This window comes from Lagopus muta, chromosome 7 (assembly GCF_023343835.1).
Source record: "Lagopus muta isolate bLagMut1 chromosome 7, bLagMut1 primary, whole genome shotgun sequence".
Taxonomy (NCBI): domain Eukaryota; kingdom Metazoa; phylum Chordata; class Aves; order Galliformes; family Phasianidae; genus Lagopus; species Lagopus muta.
Genome location: NC_064439.1, coordinates 28,251,631 through 28,269,400, shown reverse-complemented (window position 1 = coordinate 28,269,400; position 17,770 = coordinate 28,251,631). Strand labels below are relative to the sequence as shown.

Sequence of the window (17,770 nt, the reverse complement as noted above, 5' to 3'; positions counted from 1 at the left end):
ACTTTTCCCATCAGAAAAATCTACACTGTTGGATATCTTATTGGTTTCTAATTACAAGACACACCACTTCATTAATTAATTATGCTTTCATGCTCTCCCCCGTAAGTACATAAACCTCCTCTTTGTATTCCTTACCAATCAATTGCTCATTTATCATAAAAGGAATGACACAGAGCATTTTAAATAACACGTTCCTCAAGAGAAGATGAAGTGGAATGCCGTGATGCAGGCAAAATTCACTGCCCCAGTCATTCTGGGCACAGCAGAGGGAGGAGCAAGGCAGAAGATGCAGAATAACTTGGCCTGTGAAAAGTGAAATGGCAGCATCTGCCATCTGGTGGACTGCTGTATGACAAAAAAAGTGCAAACCAGGAGACTGTGCTACATCACTGCTCAGCTCACATCTGTGAACTCCAGCAGCTCTGATGGAGCATCAGGTGAGCATTCCCCCAGTGTCAGATCTCAAATTCTGGGCTTGAGGCTTGCATGTGTGTACAACACTGTGCACTGGCTTTGTGTAAACATCCTAGCCAGGTCCCAGGCACTGGAGTTGTAAATTACATCACATCAAGGTGTAAGGGAATATTAAAGAAAGCAGGACGGATCTCTTGAGAGGTCTATACATTCATTTGCATATTTCAGTCAAACGTCTCATAACCTGTAACACAGGTGTAAGTACATCTGATTTTACAGCGTCTTCTAGTCACATACATTTTCAAATTAATGCTTCCAAAATCAGGTGCTTTTTCTCATAAAACTTACCCATCATCAGTACCTGAGTGCGGTCTGTACCGAGAGCACCATATTATTCTACTTATTTGCATAACTTGTTTTTACAAGCAAAATTAGGACTGCAGAGATTTGTTTCTTTGCACTGCTGCAATTAATTGCAATATCAGCAATTGCTATGGAATCTCACTCATCTGTCCATCGATGCCAATTAACTATTGATGTTGATTTTGTGAATAAGTATGAAAACCATTTCTTAACACTCTCGTGTGTAATTTTCACTTGAGGAATTGCAAGAGTTTGGTGAATTTGTAACACACACACCGACACCACAGAACTAAGATATAAAAGCCATTTATTCAAAAAAATGCGGTGGTGTCAAATCACATACACAAGCCAATATTGAGCTACAAACACAGACCAAACAGTTCTATAAACAGAAATTGGAGTGTTCATTACCATAGTACCTGAAAAAGACCGTTAATAAAAAGGAGTCCATAAGTATTTTGTTTCACTTTTCTTATATGGCTCCTTGATGAATGTCTTTGCCTAAGTTAGAGTACAATGAGCCAGAGGTAGAGTCCCAAGAAAAGCATCTAATGCCTCAGGGCTCCATTAAAAACCTTTATTCTTCTAAACAAAAGGAAAGCCTAGCCTAAAATTTTCTGTATGACACTGAAGTAAAGCCTCTTTGCTTGAACATTATGGCATTCCCAAGCGCATTTGGCATTAACCTAGATTGAGTCTGTGCTTGTTGAACCGTCTTAGTTCTCCTCCCCTTCAGATTCTGATTCTAGAAGAGAAGAAAGGTATTTCATGTGGGTTGCACAAGAATAGTGATGCAGTTCTATAAAAAAAAATAACCAAATATCCTTCCAAAATTCAAATGAAAGTTTCCATCACATCTGGTACCTCGTAGGGAAAGTTAACAGATCACAGGATAAGTCAAAGAAGAGTAAGATTCAGACAGTCAGGTTCTACACTGTTAGACTCTATAGGGTAGTTCTTGATTGTTACAAGTTATCAGTTACTGTGAGTTTCATTGGTTAATGTTCATGCATTCCTTCCAATTCAGGATTCCTATTTCATAATTCTTCAATTCTAACTCATCTGAGACACAGCCAATGACTATCTGAGCAGAATTTAATGAAGAATTAGCATCATTTTCTCACTCTTTTAATCTCTGCAAGTAAACTGTACTGCTACTCTTTTAACTATTTGCTCTGCTAATATCATCACACAACGTATTAGTAGTCTACAGCAGGAGATACAGATTTCCTGCTGTACAGATCCCTTATGTAATACAGCATTAAAAGCAACTTATAAGTAAGAACACTGTTTTTGTCACCTAAAGCTACTTTGCATCATATTGTATTTCTGTGCATTCACCTGACAGGAAAGGGCCTGTAGACACAAACATAATATGTCAGATCAGATTTCTCAAAGCAAATATGATCTACATGTTTTAAGTACAACACTTTGTTTTTAGTAGTACTGGGCTTTGCAATTAAGTACATCTGTGAGATGAGCTAGGTAAAAAACAGTAAAAATAAAGAGGAACAGAAAGACACACAAACAGAAGGGGGAAAAATGCTTAATTTGACCAAGACTGGTAGTCCAAAGTATGAAAGGAGCTACTATTTTTGTATTTCTACACGTATATGTGAATTATTAGTCTTACCTGCCCCTTACAATTACTATGTATTCCCACTACGATTCTACTAGAATCTACATCAAATGGATGCAAATGAACACTAATAACTATATCCCCATCTACTACTCATGGACGGATTATTCCAACTGATGTAGATTTCCTTTTCAAGGCAAGATGATAGCCTATTTGTACAGTACAAAGAAAAACAGTTATGGACCAGAGAAAGCAGTTACTCTCACCAATAACTGCTTTAAGGCAGTAAACACAGATCATATATCTTAGCCTGAGCTTTAAGATAGAAGCAATTTCAACTGCAGAGGCATGGGCAAGCTTCTGTTCGTGCAGTCAGTGATAACAGCAAGACTGGTATCGATAGAGAAGAGTGCTAGCCATAGTGACACACATCAGCACATTCCACATTTGCACGGTCATTTGGTTACGTAGATATGGCTAAATATTCCTTCCTTCCTGTAGAAGCTTTAAGAATATATCTACTGACAACCAGTGCTGATGATTTAAGGAGTTATAAGAACAACTTGAATTAACAGGCAGCAAATGTTGTTAGGCTTCAGCATGACTGCAAACAACATGGAGGAGACATGTCTGCTGCTTTCCATTCCAAGTCTGCATACTTCATATACTAACACAACTCAAATCTGGAAAAAAGCTCACATTTGATTTGCCAGGAGACTACCATATTTCTTTAGACATAGCCATACCTTCTTCAGCATTTTGCAGCCACTCAACAAACTTCTTCATCTGGTCAAGAAAGACGCTTTTGCCTTTAGCAACATGTGCTTCTTTATACCACTTGAGAATTGCTTCTTCACTCAGAACATCAGCTGAAATAGAGATAAGTGTTTGTACAGTCAGTGTCTATTTTGGAGGTTAGAAGACAGTGAAAGAACGATACTGACTGTTGGTTTGAGTTTTTTTTGTTGATTTTGTTTGGTTTTGTTTTCCAAAGGCAGCACAAAAATAAGTTGGTATGATCACAATGGAACAAGCTTTGCATTAACTACATTAGGTTTCAACTACAGAGTATATGATGGACATTAGGGATTCCAAATGCAGCAAAATGTGTTAGACTTAAAATCAAGTACCAGATATTATGCTTCCATCAAGGAAAATTCTGTGCTCATCTGCTTTAAGTGCACGACAGAAGACAGTTGATTAGAAATGCCAGAAATCAGCCTGCACATATTAGAAGTCACCACAAGAATACAATCTTTTTTCTTGCTGTTGGATCACAGAATTGTGCACAGTTTTAGAAATCTGAAGTAATGGACACCACTTGGTTGCAAAATTTAGAGAACTAATAGGGATTTCTGACATCATTATCACCTAAAGCTTTATAAAACGCATTAATCAAAAAGAGTCAGACCACCATTCATTCAGACTGCCCATTTTAAGGAACTGCTCAGATGGACAGCACAGTTGACATTTTTGTCAAGTATCAACAACATAACTGTCAATGAGGGAACGTGAGACTGAATAAAATTCAAAACAAAGAGATCCTAACAAACAGCAAGGACACTTATTGTTTCCAACAGATGTAAATTTAGGTCTAGCAACAGACCTCTAGCCTCGAGAACAAAGCTTCTGTGATCCAGCCAAGCAGCCAAATATCTCAGTAATTTATGGCTGTGGAGACAAATCTGGGATCCACAATGGCATTTTGGCAGTTACATAATGCAGGGGGGAAGAACAAAAAAAAAAAATCAAACTGTATTTGTTCTATAAAAAGACTAAAGACAGCTTTCTGCATCTCATTAAAATTTCCATTCTTCTTGTCTTTGAAGAAAATTACCCTTCCTTGCTCTGCAAAATCAATACATTTATTTTGAATACTTCCCTGCTTCCTCAAACTCTTTGGTATCATCCCACCAATGTGGCATTCATTTGCTTAAATGTGGACCCTGACCACCAACTTTTTCTGTAACCTACAGGTTACAACAGATGTTGCAGTGAAGATAATGTGGGAAACTGAAATAAATGACACCAAAACTCCAAAGCATCTGACTGAATTGGACTGAGAGTAGTAGTATTCAATAGCACATATGCTGTTGAATAACAAACAGATGGAAGCAACCTGGGATACATTTGAATTTCATCAAAACTACCCTAAGACATCCCACAATAACTGAATACAAAACACCTCCCTGAAAATCTGGATTTCAGTCAGTGCATGGAACTCTAAGTTACCTCATCTCTCAGACACTTCTCCAAAATAAAATCTCTTCTGCAGTTTGCTGTAATTGACTGTAAGCTGAAAATACAGGGAAAGCAAGACTGCACCAGCTGTGTGTTGTTTTTCACTACATCAACAGTGCACTTAGAGAACTCTACCAGTGACACAAAGCTGTATCTTTCTGAAATCCCGACATGCCATGATGAAGTTTTCCTCAACATTAAAAGAAATAGAGGAACTACAAAAGGTTTTTACTTTGCATCAAATACTTGCCAGCCATCTTTAACAGCATCTCAAAAGCATTATGGCATTTAAGAAAGCCAGATTTTCACTGAGCAAGCTTAGAATGCATTTCACAAGGACGCCTGTGAAGCTGGAACTTAATCCCTCTATGTAAATCCTTTTCTTGATTTACAGCCTATGAGCTTTAAGGGTATGTTGCCAAAGAGGAAGAGGAAAACTTATCTCTTCTCCCTGCTCAAACCCAATCTGATAATAGCAGCATACAACCTTCTAATGTGCCTTGAGGATTAAAACAATCTCAGTCATGTGGATGAAGAATTTGCCTGTATATTACAACTCCATAGCAATGTGCCTCCTACACTAACAGAGGAGAAAGCTTTCAATTACAAAAAGGGCAAATGCAATTCTCCTTTCATTACTGAGCAGTATTACCTGAACTACATTCATGCCTCCAGTGCTCAAATAGATGGTGCTCTCCCGTCAGCACTAAGATGCTCAAGTAAACAATCAAGCAACAATTTGAGTTAATCATACCTCTAGGTTGTTATGAAGCAATAGGAACACTGAGGGGGATGGAAGGTGGAAGGGACTGATTTTATATTTGTTATTTCTTACTAAACTTGAATATAGATAGATTTTTAACAGCTGAACCTGAACTCCTGTGGTTTGTGGGCATGTGCACATCAGTTTCACTGCAGTCCTAGGTGATATCAGCTCCAAAGAGCTTGTTCTCCTGCACATGCAGCCAAATGCCACATCCATTGCCAAAGCCTTCAGGCACAGCCATCTTGAAAGGCACAGTTGCAGAGCAGAGACTCGAGAGAGCCCAGAAGTAAAGTGGAACGTTACTTGAAGTTTAGGTCATGACTTTGGACTAAATCACCCAATGTGAATGCACTTCTGTTTTTAACTATATAGCTGCATGCTTTCAGCTGCCAATACAATTCACAAATTTCAGCTCAACTCTACTGCAGATAACTCAGCTGGCAGGACAGTCTTAAAGCAAGAGCTCTTTCAGTACAAGAAATGTCACCCGCTGTACAGTTATGGTCTTTTTTTTTTCCCCCGGGAAAATTTTGTACTTGGCATTAAAAAATGATATTTGAATAATGAAGATTAAAGATAATTTTATTCCAAAAAAAAAAAAACCTACCAAAGCCTGCCTGTCAAGTGGAACTTGAATATTCAGTTCTTTTAAGTGCAAGATTCCTACTATTCAAGACGACAACCTACATATTTTATGATGGAAAATTGGAAGGATTGAAATGGAAGATGTTGAATGCACTCAAGAATAGTCACAGAACTAAATTTGTCAAAGCATGGGTGGCATTTAGTGCCTAACATCACTGATGATCATCTTTATGCCCAGGAAACACTCACTCGTGATGAGAAATAGGCAATAAACTGTCTACATGCTTGCTGGTAAATAGCTGCACTTCTGCTATCCATCCACAGATTCTCCAGATGACTCCATTTGTCACTAGAAAAAAGTCACAAGGTACTCTGAAACCTCTCCAGATCCTACACAAGTCACCGTTGAAGCAGAACAGGAAGGGCAACACAAGCATCTGCTGTTCCCTCACTGCCAACATAACTATTAATAGTCAAGGAAGCCCCTAAAAGCTACCATGAAACACAAGATATGCTATCATCAGCAAAGAATCTATGGTAAAGCATGTGTCTCTAAAGGATCTGGATGGCTTGTTTCTAGTTGGTAGGTTGGATCTGGAAGAAGGAAAGGGTGAGAATCACCAGCATCAGAATGAAGCAGAGGCAGGCTTCAGTCCCCATTTCTGACTGGTATCTTCCTTACAGCTCTCAACAAACCAATCACAAGCAGCTAAAGCATGATAAATGGGGAGAAATAAGAATGGGATGACTAGTGTTCCCAGAATCTTTCCTGGTTAATTCAGAAGTACGTCCTGACCTAAAGGACACAGCTTACTTGATTCTAAAGTTGCCCTAAAACAGATAGAGCTGATGACTTTCTTACTCTATCCAGGCTCAGAGAGATCCCACTGCTATTGGCTGTAACATCAAGCTTGCAATTGCTAGTAGGCAACAGTATATCTACCAATCAGCAGATAAAACAGCCTTGAAAAAACTTACAAGACAATTCTGAAAGGAGTGCTATACAAAATTATTTGTTTCAACCATCACTCACTGTTCAAATGCACAGCTGCTGCAGTGCTCATTTGCCAAGCACAAAGTAAGTTCTCTTTTCCAAAGAGAGCTCAATATTAAGTACCTGCAGCAAGTTGTACGCGATCACTGAGGCCACAGGATATTGACGTAAGGATTGAAATAAACCTCTCCTTCACTTGCTGCACCTTCTGAAGCCATCAAATTATTTTAACAGTCTGAACTTGTTTGCCTTGAATGTGTACTGGACACAACAGAGTGAACTAAGATCAATACTGGGCTGCTACTCCTGCTGATTTTTCTCCTTCAACTATTTATAGCAATAATGTCAGAACAGACTGTTCAGCACTCACCCATTATACACAGTACGAGATCATTAGACTCTGACAACCTGATCTGAATAGACTTGCTAAGAAAGTCAATTTCACAATTAAAAGAAATAAATCCCTCGCTATGACGCCTGCAAGAAGAAAATGGAAAAAAGTAAAAGCATAAGGAAAGCTATATTCTGGCAGAGGGAGTAAAAAAATCTGAAAGATCTTCCTGCAAAGAGGATTTTACTCCTCCTAAATTTCTTAAAACCAAGCTTCAATATTTTTATGCCTTATTTTATTATTAGTTTTACAGCTGCCAGAAATTGAATTTTTTTCATAGTCCTAGTTTTCTATTAGGACAAAAGCCCACTCAGACTGCAGACACCGCTGAGATCCTGCTCATGCTACTTGACTGCAAGAAAAATGCAACAGAGAAAGAAAGGCTTGATTTGACTTCTCCTGCTGCCACAGGCACCTTTAAACTAAGAAAGCCTACAGTATTTCAGAGTTCAACATAATCATTGAGCATGCAGTTACCTACAGAATACCATTTCCTTTTACATCACAGGTGAGCAGCATAAAGAGCAACTATGCCACTGGATAATAACTTATGAGTTCAAAATTAAGATCTACCTACAAAGGAGATACTCAAGGGATCTCTTTCTGACTAACTGCTTCTAACAGTTCAGTCCTGCCTGTAATGCATGTCCATAGTGTGCTTAAAAACTTAGTTCAATGTGGTCAAGTCAGTGCCAGGACCAATATCCATGCAACTTACATAGCAGCAGATATATACTTTTACCTTTATAAAAGAGTACCACTATCTTCTGAAAGGCTTTCATGAAGTGGATGTTGTCATAACAGTACTCCTGCACTTTCTGGAGAAGGATTAACTCCGACTGGCCTTGAGTGCTGAAGACAGCAAGCAGGGGGGCATATTGCTGAAAGGAGGACAAGGTAAGACAAAATGCATGTTATGTTTAAGGCAACACAAAAATCATTTTTCAGAATTGAAGGGAAGATAAATTACCTTTGATCTTCAGATCCACTGACCAAATATATGTTAACAGTACTATTTAAAGTGCTCTTACACTGATCAGATTAGTCCTTCTTTGTTTTCAGAAGGAAAGTTGGGCATTTTTCAGCTGGATTTGCAATGGCTTGATATAATGGGGCAGACCTGTGATACTAGGGCTCCCAACAGATGTGACTACAACATAGCTAACACAACAGATTGAGTTCTTCCATTTCAGGCAGGTATATGCACATTTTCAGAAACAATTTAATATTTTGGAAAAAACATGATGAAATTCATGGAGGCTTTAGGTAACACTCTTCCTTTTCCCCTTTTGGCTCTTTACTCATCCAGCTGTTAGTTGATCAACTTGTAGGGAGGCAGGGCAATACACACTGCAGTTTATGTCCATTTAGTAGCAGCAGCAGAGCCCGATTCCATCAACAGATCTGTGATCTGCAACTGCCTGTAACTGTTAAGAAATGTATTTAAAAAAACTCCTAACTTTCCAGTTTAGAAAGAAGAATTCTTCATATTGCCACATTTGATTGACTTGCTTCACATCCTTTCTAACTCAATAACTGGTATAGACGTGCAATTGAAAGTCTCAGTAGCGCCCAAATAACTAAAGTAAAAATAAATAAAATTATATTCCTCTTATTATTGGAAGATAATGCAGCTTTCCTTGAGGCAAATGGCTAAGTTATGTTGCAATGGGTCAGCAGCTTCAGTGTCACAATGCTGAGACCACAATTGTGTCTGTAGTCTGAAACTGTCTAGAGAACTCTCCCATCCATGAGAACGTCTTTCCTCCAAATCAGAAGTGGCCTAGGGGTTAACAATATTTATACAAGGCCAGCAATGTTTCTCCTCCCAGTATTCAAATATTCCAGTGACATTTGTAATTTGCCCTACAGTACTAGATAGCAATCAGTAGATACCTTCTTACAGCTCAAGATCCATCATTACATCAAAAGAACAAAAGAATATCTCCCTTCTGCAAACTCTTATTCTTTCTACTATTACTTGAGCCACTGTAGCTGGAAAAGACTACAAGGCATTCAATTTTACCATTAAAGACTACACAAGATCTCAAGTGACTACATTTCTAGCATGACTGTTGCTCTTGAAAAACCAAATTCATATGAAAGGACATGAAGTGCAGGGGCCAAACCAACATGGGAACATGGTTCAGATGTAGAAATCCATCAGTACAAAGAGGAGGAATTCTGCCAAGCTTAAGATCCATGCTGCCATAAAAATAAAGGTACTGATTGCTCTGATTGTTTCTGTCTTTGGGTAAACATTTGCAGTTCTGGATATGAAGGAGCATTCTTTCGCTCATAGCTTAACAGCTTAAATGGATTAAATCTGCTGAATATCTTCTCTTCCCTTGTTCTGATTTCAAGTCTCTTGCACTGCACAATTCTTTCAGATTTGACTAAAGAACCATGAATACAGAGTAATCAGTCACTGCTGTAGTTCCACACCCACCTCCCTTGGGAATAAGAGCTTTTATATCAATAAATAACTGATATTGCAGTCTGTTATCTGGCTTTCTGTGCATTCAGTTCTCCTATCCAGAGTGCCTCACTTAAAGAATAACCATGCTATACAGTGCAGAAACTCTCAAGTCAGTTCCTGTCTTATTAGTTTACAAGTAGCTACCCAGCTCCCAGGATCAACACCAGCAAGACACATTTCATAGGTTCTGAACTCAGCAGCCCTGCATGGATCTAACCAGCTTTGTGCAAAGACAGGTGTCTCTTCACCATGCTCCCAAAATATCTTTCCTTCCGGCAAAGACATTGCAAAGATAATTCCAGTAGGCATACTAATCAGGTCAGTTGCGGAGACTCTGAGCTGCACTGTTTAGAACCAAGCCCTAGGCAAAGAGCCTCAGCACGCTGAGAACACAATGCGGAGGCACTCAAGTTACAACCACCTCAGTTTGCCCTGGTTCCCTACACTTAGGAGACAGAGTACAGCAACTCATAATTTGAACAACCTCATTTTTGCATTACTGCAACTGAAGAAGGGACATGACACTCCCTTGTGTGGTATCAGTTAGCCCTGAGGACCAAATTTCCTGGATTTAAACAGTTAAAACTTGGCAGCTATAGAATGTATTCTGTTATTTCTCAGCGAGCCTTTCCCCTCTTCATTCATGCACGTACCTTTAGATGTTTGAGGGCTTGCTCTGCAACCAGCTCTTCTTTCTTGTTCCATTCCACAGCATTCATTACACAGGTCCACAGGAGACCAATCACTGCTGGCTCAGGCAGCTCATTTCTTTTCATTTCCTCTTTTACATAAAGCACCATCTGAAGCATAAAATACAGTTTAGCAACATTTCCAGTCAACCAGTAGAAACTCTGCCTTATTAAGTACTTGCAGCCATTTACAGACAGCATATTGGTATAGAAATAACAAGAATCAAATTTAGAACAAGAATAAAAATGAAGCACTTAGAATGCCTATGTTTAGCAACATTCCTATGGAGTATAAGTTTTCTCCTTCCTGCCCAAGCTGACAGTTAAGAGTTACATGAACTACTTTCTCATCAAGCAGAACTAAACATAAAAACATAGCTAACTGCATTTGTAAAACCCACAGGGTGTTTTCTTGCCTTTGTCTGTTGAAACCACTGAGTTTATCAATAAATTAAAATAATTTAAAGAAAAATAGAAGTAGACTTTGAGGTATCCACATCTGTTCCTCTCTACTTACTGTGTATTTTCATCTTGGACTATGTTTATATGAATAGAAGTTGTAAAACACTCTTTACCTCCTTAATTGGGCATTCCTGAGAGAGACGTTCTTGTAGCTCTTTTTGAAGTTCTTTACGAGTCCCCAGTGACTGCTGAACTCTAAGAAAATCTGAGAGCTCTTTTAGACCTGCTTCAGTGAAATACTTGGCAAAATGATCCACATTCTGCCGGTTGGCAGGAAATAGTTCCTAGAAGTACAGGAATACTCTGTGTTAAATAAACCACGAATGAGTGCTCTTGACAAAATGGAAGGAACGATTTCAAACAGTGAACACTGTATCACCAGTTACTGTTCTATTAGCAGTAGAAAAGTCAACACTCCATTCACATGATTGTATCGTTATAGCAGAGGAAAGAAATTATGGTCAGTTATGCAAAAAAAAAAAAAAAAAAAAAAAAAAAAAAAAAAAACACCAAAACCCAACAAAAAAACACCAGAACACAACAACCCAATACCTGTTCTACATTAAGGGCACCTACTTACAAATAGCCATCAGCTTAAGATATTGAGCATTTTGCAAACTCTGAGAGTCTTGGGAAGCACAAATGAATAATGAAAAAGCCATTATATGCTAAGCACGTTTACTGTGTCCTCCCAGGAATTACACACGTTCACTCTCAGAAATACTTAACTGGCCCAGGCACGCTAGCTTAAACATTGCTATTCTGCTGAGCAATGATTACCATTAATGCATCACTATCTCTGTTAGGTACACTGCTAACATTACCTCATCTACACATTTCTGGCTCAAAGAAACTGCGTATGTATGATTTGTTAAGTCCAGCTGCTTTGAAAAATTAAAATGTTGCTTAAAAACTGCTAGAGCATGCCCCTATCTTGACAAGGATTCAAACGTATTTGCTTACATTGTAACTCCTGTGGAATGAACAGTAGTCCGTTTTTCTCCCCCTGCAGGGGACTAGAGACCCTGTATCTATTTGTTTACTGAAAAGCAGATTAAGAGGAAACTTCCTCAAGGCATCTATGCTAGGCAACAGCAACTGACACTTGACAGTTCTTTAATACAGCAGTGTAATGAGAGCCAACAGCTGAATGCTTTACTCAGTAAATTTCAAAATAGAAATAAGACAATTGGCTTTTCTCCTTCCTCTCTAATAAATGGTGTAATTTAGCTCATTTTCCAGCTTCGCTGCAATTTATTTATCATTTAGACTGAAAATTAGATACAAACTGAAGAGAGGAAGGGGTGTGGGAGGCTGCTTTGCTTTTGAAAGATTCTTACTTAATCATACAGTACTGCCATAGAAGCAGGAAATAGTGCTGAAATTCTCTAGACAGTGCTACACAGGATACAGCACGTCTGACTGGATTATCACAGCAACCTTTTTGAAGATTAAAACTACTGATCTTCAGAAACACACTAGCAGGGAAAGGCACACGACATTGCTCCATATTACACTCTAAACACCCAGGCTGCTGCTACAAACCCAGAATGCAGGTTTTGAGACAGAAGGCTGGAAAGCTTTCCCTGTGCTGCATCCACTAGTTCTGCTGTCAGCACTGCAGGACCATTTATGCTACCCAGAGGGCTGCTGCTGTGCAAGACTGGCTTACTCTGCTGCCTTTATACTATTCAAACACCGTCACCTTAGAAAGCTATATATGAATCATTTTTTGGTTAAACAAGCTTCTTACATATTGTTTCCTATTTACAATGGTGGAAAAAACATCACAAAAAGAAAAGAAAAAACCTTTATGCAGTTGCTGGCGGTGTTGTCAGCAGTGGTTAGAAAGAAACAACTCCCAAGCCCCCCACAGTCAGCCTTTCAGAAGGCATTTAACTACAGGAAAAACAGACAAAAGGTGGATATGCAGTATTTAATGCTCCTGAAGGTGTTTCAGTGCAACACAGCCATAACAACATTGCCGCGATTCAAAACACTTTGAAAATGCAAAGGTAGTCTAAGGGGAGTAAACATGCTTACAGCAAACTATCACCTGCATTTTATTTCTCTCCCTTCCTCATAGGAGAAAAAGATGAATGAAAAGATATTATACTTACTAGCAATCTCTTATCAAGGTTGGCTTTTCTTAACGCAGAGGTAACAGAATTGGCATCTTTCTCTGCCATCCACGCTTTAAAAAGTTTTACAGCAAAAGAAGCTGCAATCCCTGTTTGAGAAAGTACAAAACATGTTTCAGCAACTTTCAACACAAATGAGAAATTGTTACAGCAATCCATTATGGGATGAAAATACACTTCTGACAACAGGACTAAACATGTGGAACTGAAGTGCACTTTTTCTTTAATGCAGTACTAATTTTCTGAGTATGTGGCACTGCCTTAAAAGCTTTTTTTTTTTTTTTTTACCTATTCACATTTAACTGTGGAAAGACTTTGCCTGCAATTAATTTCTCTACCTCTGCATCTTACAAACGATGTCTAAAAAACCAGAAAATTTTCTGTATTAAATCAGCTAGGAAATGAAGGCATGTAATAATAAAGGACAGGCAGGAGTAAGAAACAACTTCACAACTTCAAGGCAGCTGACTGTACCTGTACATCTTCCCACACAGTATTTAATAGCTGGTAGGACCAGGTAACAAATACTATTTTAAAGAAGAAAAATCCCTTCCTCAAGGCACAACTTAACATTTTCTGTATGAAGTCAGAGGAAAACCCACCACCACATCTTCATTTCCACAACCTGTAGTTTTGCCAGAGGAACCTAAGCTAAGCACCAGCCCTACACCTCTTGCCTCTTTTCAACGTGCATTTCTCATGCACCTCCACAGCTCTGCTCCAGCTTCTCAGCCAGTTGAAAGGGAGCTGCAGTGCTGGGAGCTGGAGACACAGTTCTCTCTTAATGATGTAGTCTCCTGCAGGCCAGTTATGCTTCTCCATACTACATTCACATCAACACTTAGAGTACTACTGAGAGCAGCCCAGATCATTTTTTGTTTTGCCTCCAAAAAGTCCTGAAATTCTATGAGCTGCACAGCTCCTCCTGATGCAAAGTAGCTTAGTCACTCTTACCCACTTAACTGATAACCATTCTTTTTATTCTTAGGATACACTGACTAAATGAGTCACCAAACAAAAATGGAATTGATTAATCCCCAGGCAGCACTAACTTTGTTAACATTCATTACAGATCTTGACTGTTATGACAGTTTTGCCAACCTTATTTCAAGAGCTCAGTAGTGAGGCACGATCCTTGGAGAAGTACTAATGCAACTCTGACGTGTGATGACATTAAAGAACAGCTGAAAATGCCACTTTGGCTCATTCACATATTGTGCAGAAGGTTCTAAATGACTGCAAAAGCTATGAGCAACTAGTAAAGACTGACAAAGCCTGTTTGACTACAAGGGAACCTAAGAATAATGTTCACCTGTAATTCTAACCTGCAAACACCATTCAGCCTATCTGAAATGAGCATCTGCATTCTACAGCTGTGGGCAAACTTGATGAAGACAAAGGTTGTTTGTAGCTAGAAATCATTATCCACAGCCTATATGTACTACACAGTACTTGTACAGCTGTGATAATATAACCTATTCATATCAGAGTGCAGATAATGCAAACAAAATGCCCCCACAGCAGCACCTCTCAGCAAGCAGTGCCTGGTAGCACACATATTGAACTTCGGCTTGAAACACTTATTAGATGTCAGTAATATCCACACTACAGCTTTTTAGGTCACATGCTACTTTCTTATGAAAGGATGCACGGAACAGCAAAGGAGTCCGACCAGCTGCAGAAGAGCACGCCAGTAACAGAAAAGCACTCATTCTCAGACCACTGGGATGGCGACCAAACCAAATGGAGCTGTCTTTGCCACCAAATACCTGCACCTTATGTCCTTTTCCAAGTCATTCTCTAACTATTCACATGTTGCCACTACCTTTTCCTTTAAAATGGCTGTACTGTTTTTCCAGGGCTTTTTTTTTTTTTTTTTTTTTTAAATCTATCATCTATCCCCCGCTGGTAGAAAGCAACTTTATCCATTCATTTTATTGTTTATCCCCAGTGTCTTTTACTTTTGCATTAGTGTGAATGTACACTTAGATACACAAAGACGACTAAATACTGACAAATGTTTAGAGCTCTCCCAAAATACCATTTCATGATATGAGTGCAGTTTTTCTAGCATTTTTGCATGAAATATTAGGTATAAAATACAACCAGTTACTTGAGCATTAAAAATTTGAGATTCCAGATGCATTGCGTTGCCATATCTATAAACAGAATTTGATCTAAAAACATGGCACTCCCATAACACTAAGATGTGATTAGTACTTTTACTTGAATTTTTCTCCTACTTTAATTCTGCTCCCAAAAGCTGTGGGCGATGACAGAGCAAAACAGCAGCTGTGGCTTTTCTTTCTGCAGCATTTAGAAAACAAATGCATACTGCATGCAAGAATGGGAAGTTAGAATCTTTTTTAGATTAGATTTAACTAATAAGTAACTTTCAAAAAAGACTTCATGAAAATTGTGCAGCGTTGACAGTGCATCTGCAATTATTCCAAGCAGTCAGGAATTGACAAGAATTATTATTTTTCAAATGTTTGTCTGATAGAGACTCCAAAGTAGAAGAGTATAGATGAATAATAGAAACCTTCTAAAGCAAGGAAATACCATCCATCCCCTTATTCAAAAAAGCCTGCAATGAAACAACTCACCCAGTCCCCAACCCCCCTTGCTCTCAACACCAAAAAAACCAAACTTGTTGCAAAAAGGCATTAGTATCCTAAGATTGGAAGATTTGTTACTCATCACATAGTAAAGATGAGTCCATGGGAGAAGCTATCAAGAAACCATTACTTAGCATGACTGAGGGCTTGAACTCTTCCTTTCTGCAATGTCCATTTGGGCTTTATGTGCTCTCTGTTCCATTTCACACTCACAGTACATCAGCAGCATTTGTAAACAAAAAAAAAAACAAACCAACAAACCAGCAGTAGCCCACGTAAGGAACAGACGTTAATTTCATTCTTGTATTTGTGTTGGTTTTGCTTTTTGTTGTCATCCTACTTTTCACTGCCCTAGTTAGATCTCAGAAAGTACACTGGCCTTCGCTGTCCGTATGTGCTTCTGCTTTATTGAACAGCAGCAGGCTTCCAACATACAAAATATGGCACAACAGAATACATCTCCAATTAAAACTACTATGAGATAAAAGGTCATTTAGAAAATTACCTTCTTTGACTATGTTGTCAGTGAAGAGGCTTGTTAAAATGGTAGCAGGAAGAGTCCCATTGGCTAGAAGGATCCCAGAAAGCATCGCCAATTTCGTCTGCTCTGTTTCAGAGAAGGCTTTGAGGAACAGCAGGAGCTGTGGGTTAGATAAGATTAAACAGACACACTTGAGCCACTGGCAACAGTAACAGGTAGAGATGAATATTCATGCACAGTTAATTTTTTTCTTTCTTAACAAGTCCCAGTCTAACTTCAAGTAATCATATCAACATCTGTTCTGAAGCAATACAGTGCCATTCCACTGACTAATTAGATTTTCCATAAGGATACAAGCATGTGGAATACTGCCTTACTCAATGACACAAGGTCTGTCTTCAGCAAGTAAGTGTTACATACGTGGTTAAATAAAAATGCTTGCTAAAGGCTTAATGCTCACTGAAATTAAAAGGACCTATTCAGAAACACAGGCTTGCTGATTTCAACAGGCTGACAGGAGCCTGCCCATTCACATCATTAGATTTTGGAACAGAAGGAACTACATTATTGCTCATGCAAATAACACCACGAGAAAGTTCCACATTCTTCCTTCAGAGAAGAGAACACAGCACATTTCTGGACTTGAAGATGAATTTACTCTGCTAATTCCATTTGTCACCACACCTTTTTTCCTTATCCAGAAGGCAAGATGCAATCAAAGCACAGGAGCTGATTTTGATGGGAAAATTGCACCCAATTCCCATGTTAATTGTACTTAATTAGTAATATCTATGGATACAAGAGACAGAATATCAGATATGTCCCTGTACTTGTATGTTACTACAGACAATGACAGCTCTTCTCCAAGATATCCAAAGAGTCCATCATTAACTGTAAAGATTTGAGTGCAATATTTTAAAAGATCCATGTAACTAACGAAGTGAGTTCTAAAAAGACACACGATGTTGTATGAACAACTCTGCTCTGCATCAGCAAACAAAACAGAAAAGCTCTTCTTATTCATGTGGCAGTGCTTACATCAGTTTTAAATTATAGCTTACACGAGGCTGAATGATTCAGTCACAGACGTGTCAGTTGGCTTTTCAAGTGGGATGCAGCCAAATGATTACAATAGGGTTTCAGTCCAAAAGAAGAAATATAAAAAGATAAAATCTTAAAGTGCAATTTTATTTCAACAAACTGTAACTCAACCAAAAGAAGGGATGCAGACAAATGGAATTGTTATTTCTAAATACAAAGATGAGAAACAAGTGTTATGCTGTATTTTCAAATGTAGAAATCAACTCCCGTGTACAATAAGGGAGCTACTCTGAATGGGAAAAAAAAAAGTCAACATGATCTCCACTGAAATTCAAAGCAAACCTAACAAAAAAAAAAAAAAAAAGATGACTGGAAGCTCAGGAACTCAAGTTTTCTTTACACAAGCTTTAATCAGCAGCACCGTACGAAAAAGATGACTTCATGAGAAAAAACGTTTAATTAGACCTTCTGACCTTTACTGTAAGCACTGATAACAACACTGACTGAAGAGGGAACAACTTTGCTG

The 17,770-nt window shown here is 38.6% G+C and overlaps 1 protein-coding gene across 2 annotated transcripts in view; it reads right to left on the bottom strand.

Annotated features, from left to right (window-relative positions):
- Positions 1 to 1,067: 1,067 nt before the first annotated feature.
- Positions 1,068 to 17,770, bottom strand: part of BZW2 (basic leucine zipper and W2 domains 2) — a 51,861-nt gene continuing 35,158 nt past the window's right edge. For both annotated transcript variants that reach the window (XM_048951694.1, XM_048951693.1), the window contains exons 6-12: positions 16,228 to 16,363; positions 13,084 to 13,193; positions 11,077 to 11,247; positions 10,466 to 10,612; positions 8,076 to 8,214; positions 3,103 to 3,225; positions 1,068 to 1,522 (exon numbers count right to left, since the gene is read on the bottom strand). In XM_048951694.1, the coding sequence (XP_048807651.1) occupies positions 1,494 to 1,522; positions 3,103 to 3,225; positions 8,076 to 8,214; positions 10,466 to 10,612; positions 11,077 to 11,247; positions 13,084 to 13,193; positions 16,228 to 16,363 (855 nt within the window). In that variant the 3' untranslated portion in view covers positions 1,068 to 1,493. The remainder of the gene's footprint in view (positions 1,523 to 3,102; positions 3,226 to 8,075; positions 8,215 to 10,465; positions 10,613 to 11,076; positions 11,248 to 13,083; positions 13,194 to 16,227; positions 16,364 to 17,770) is intronic.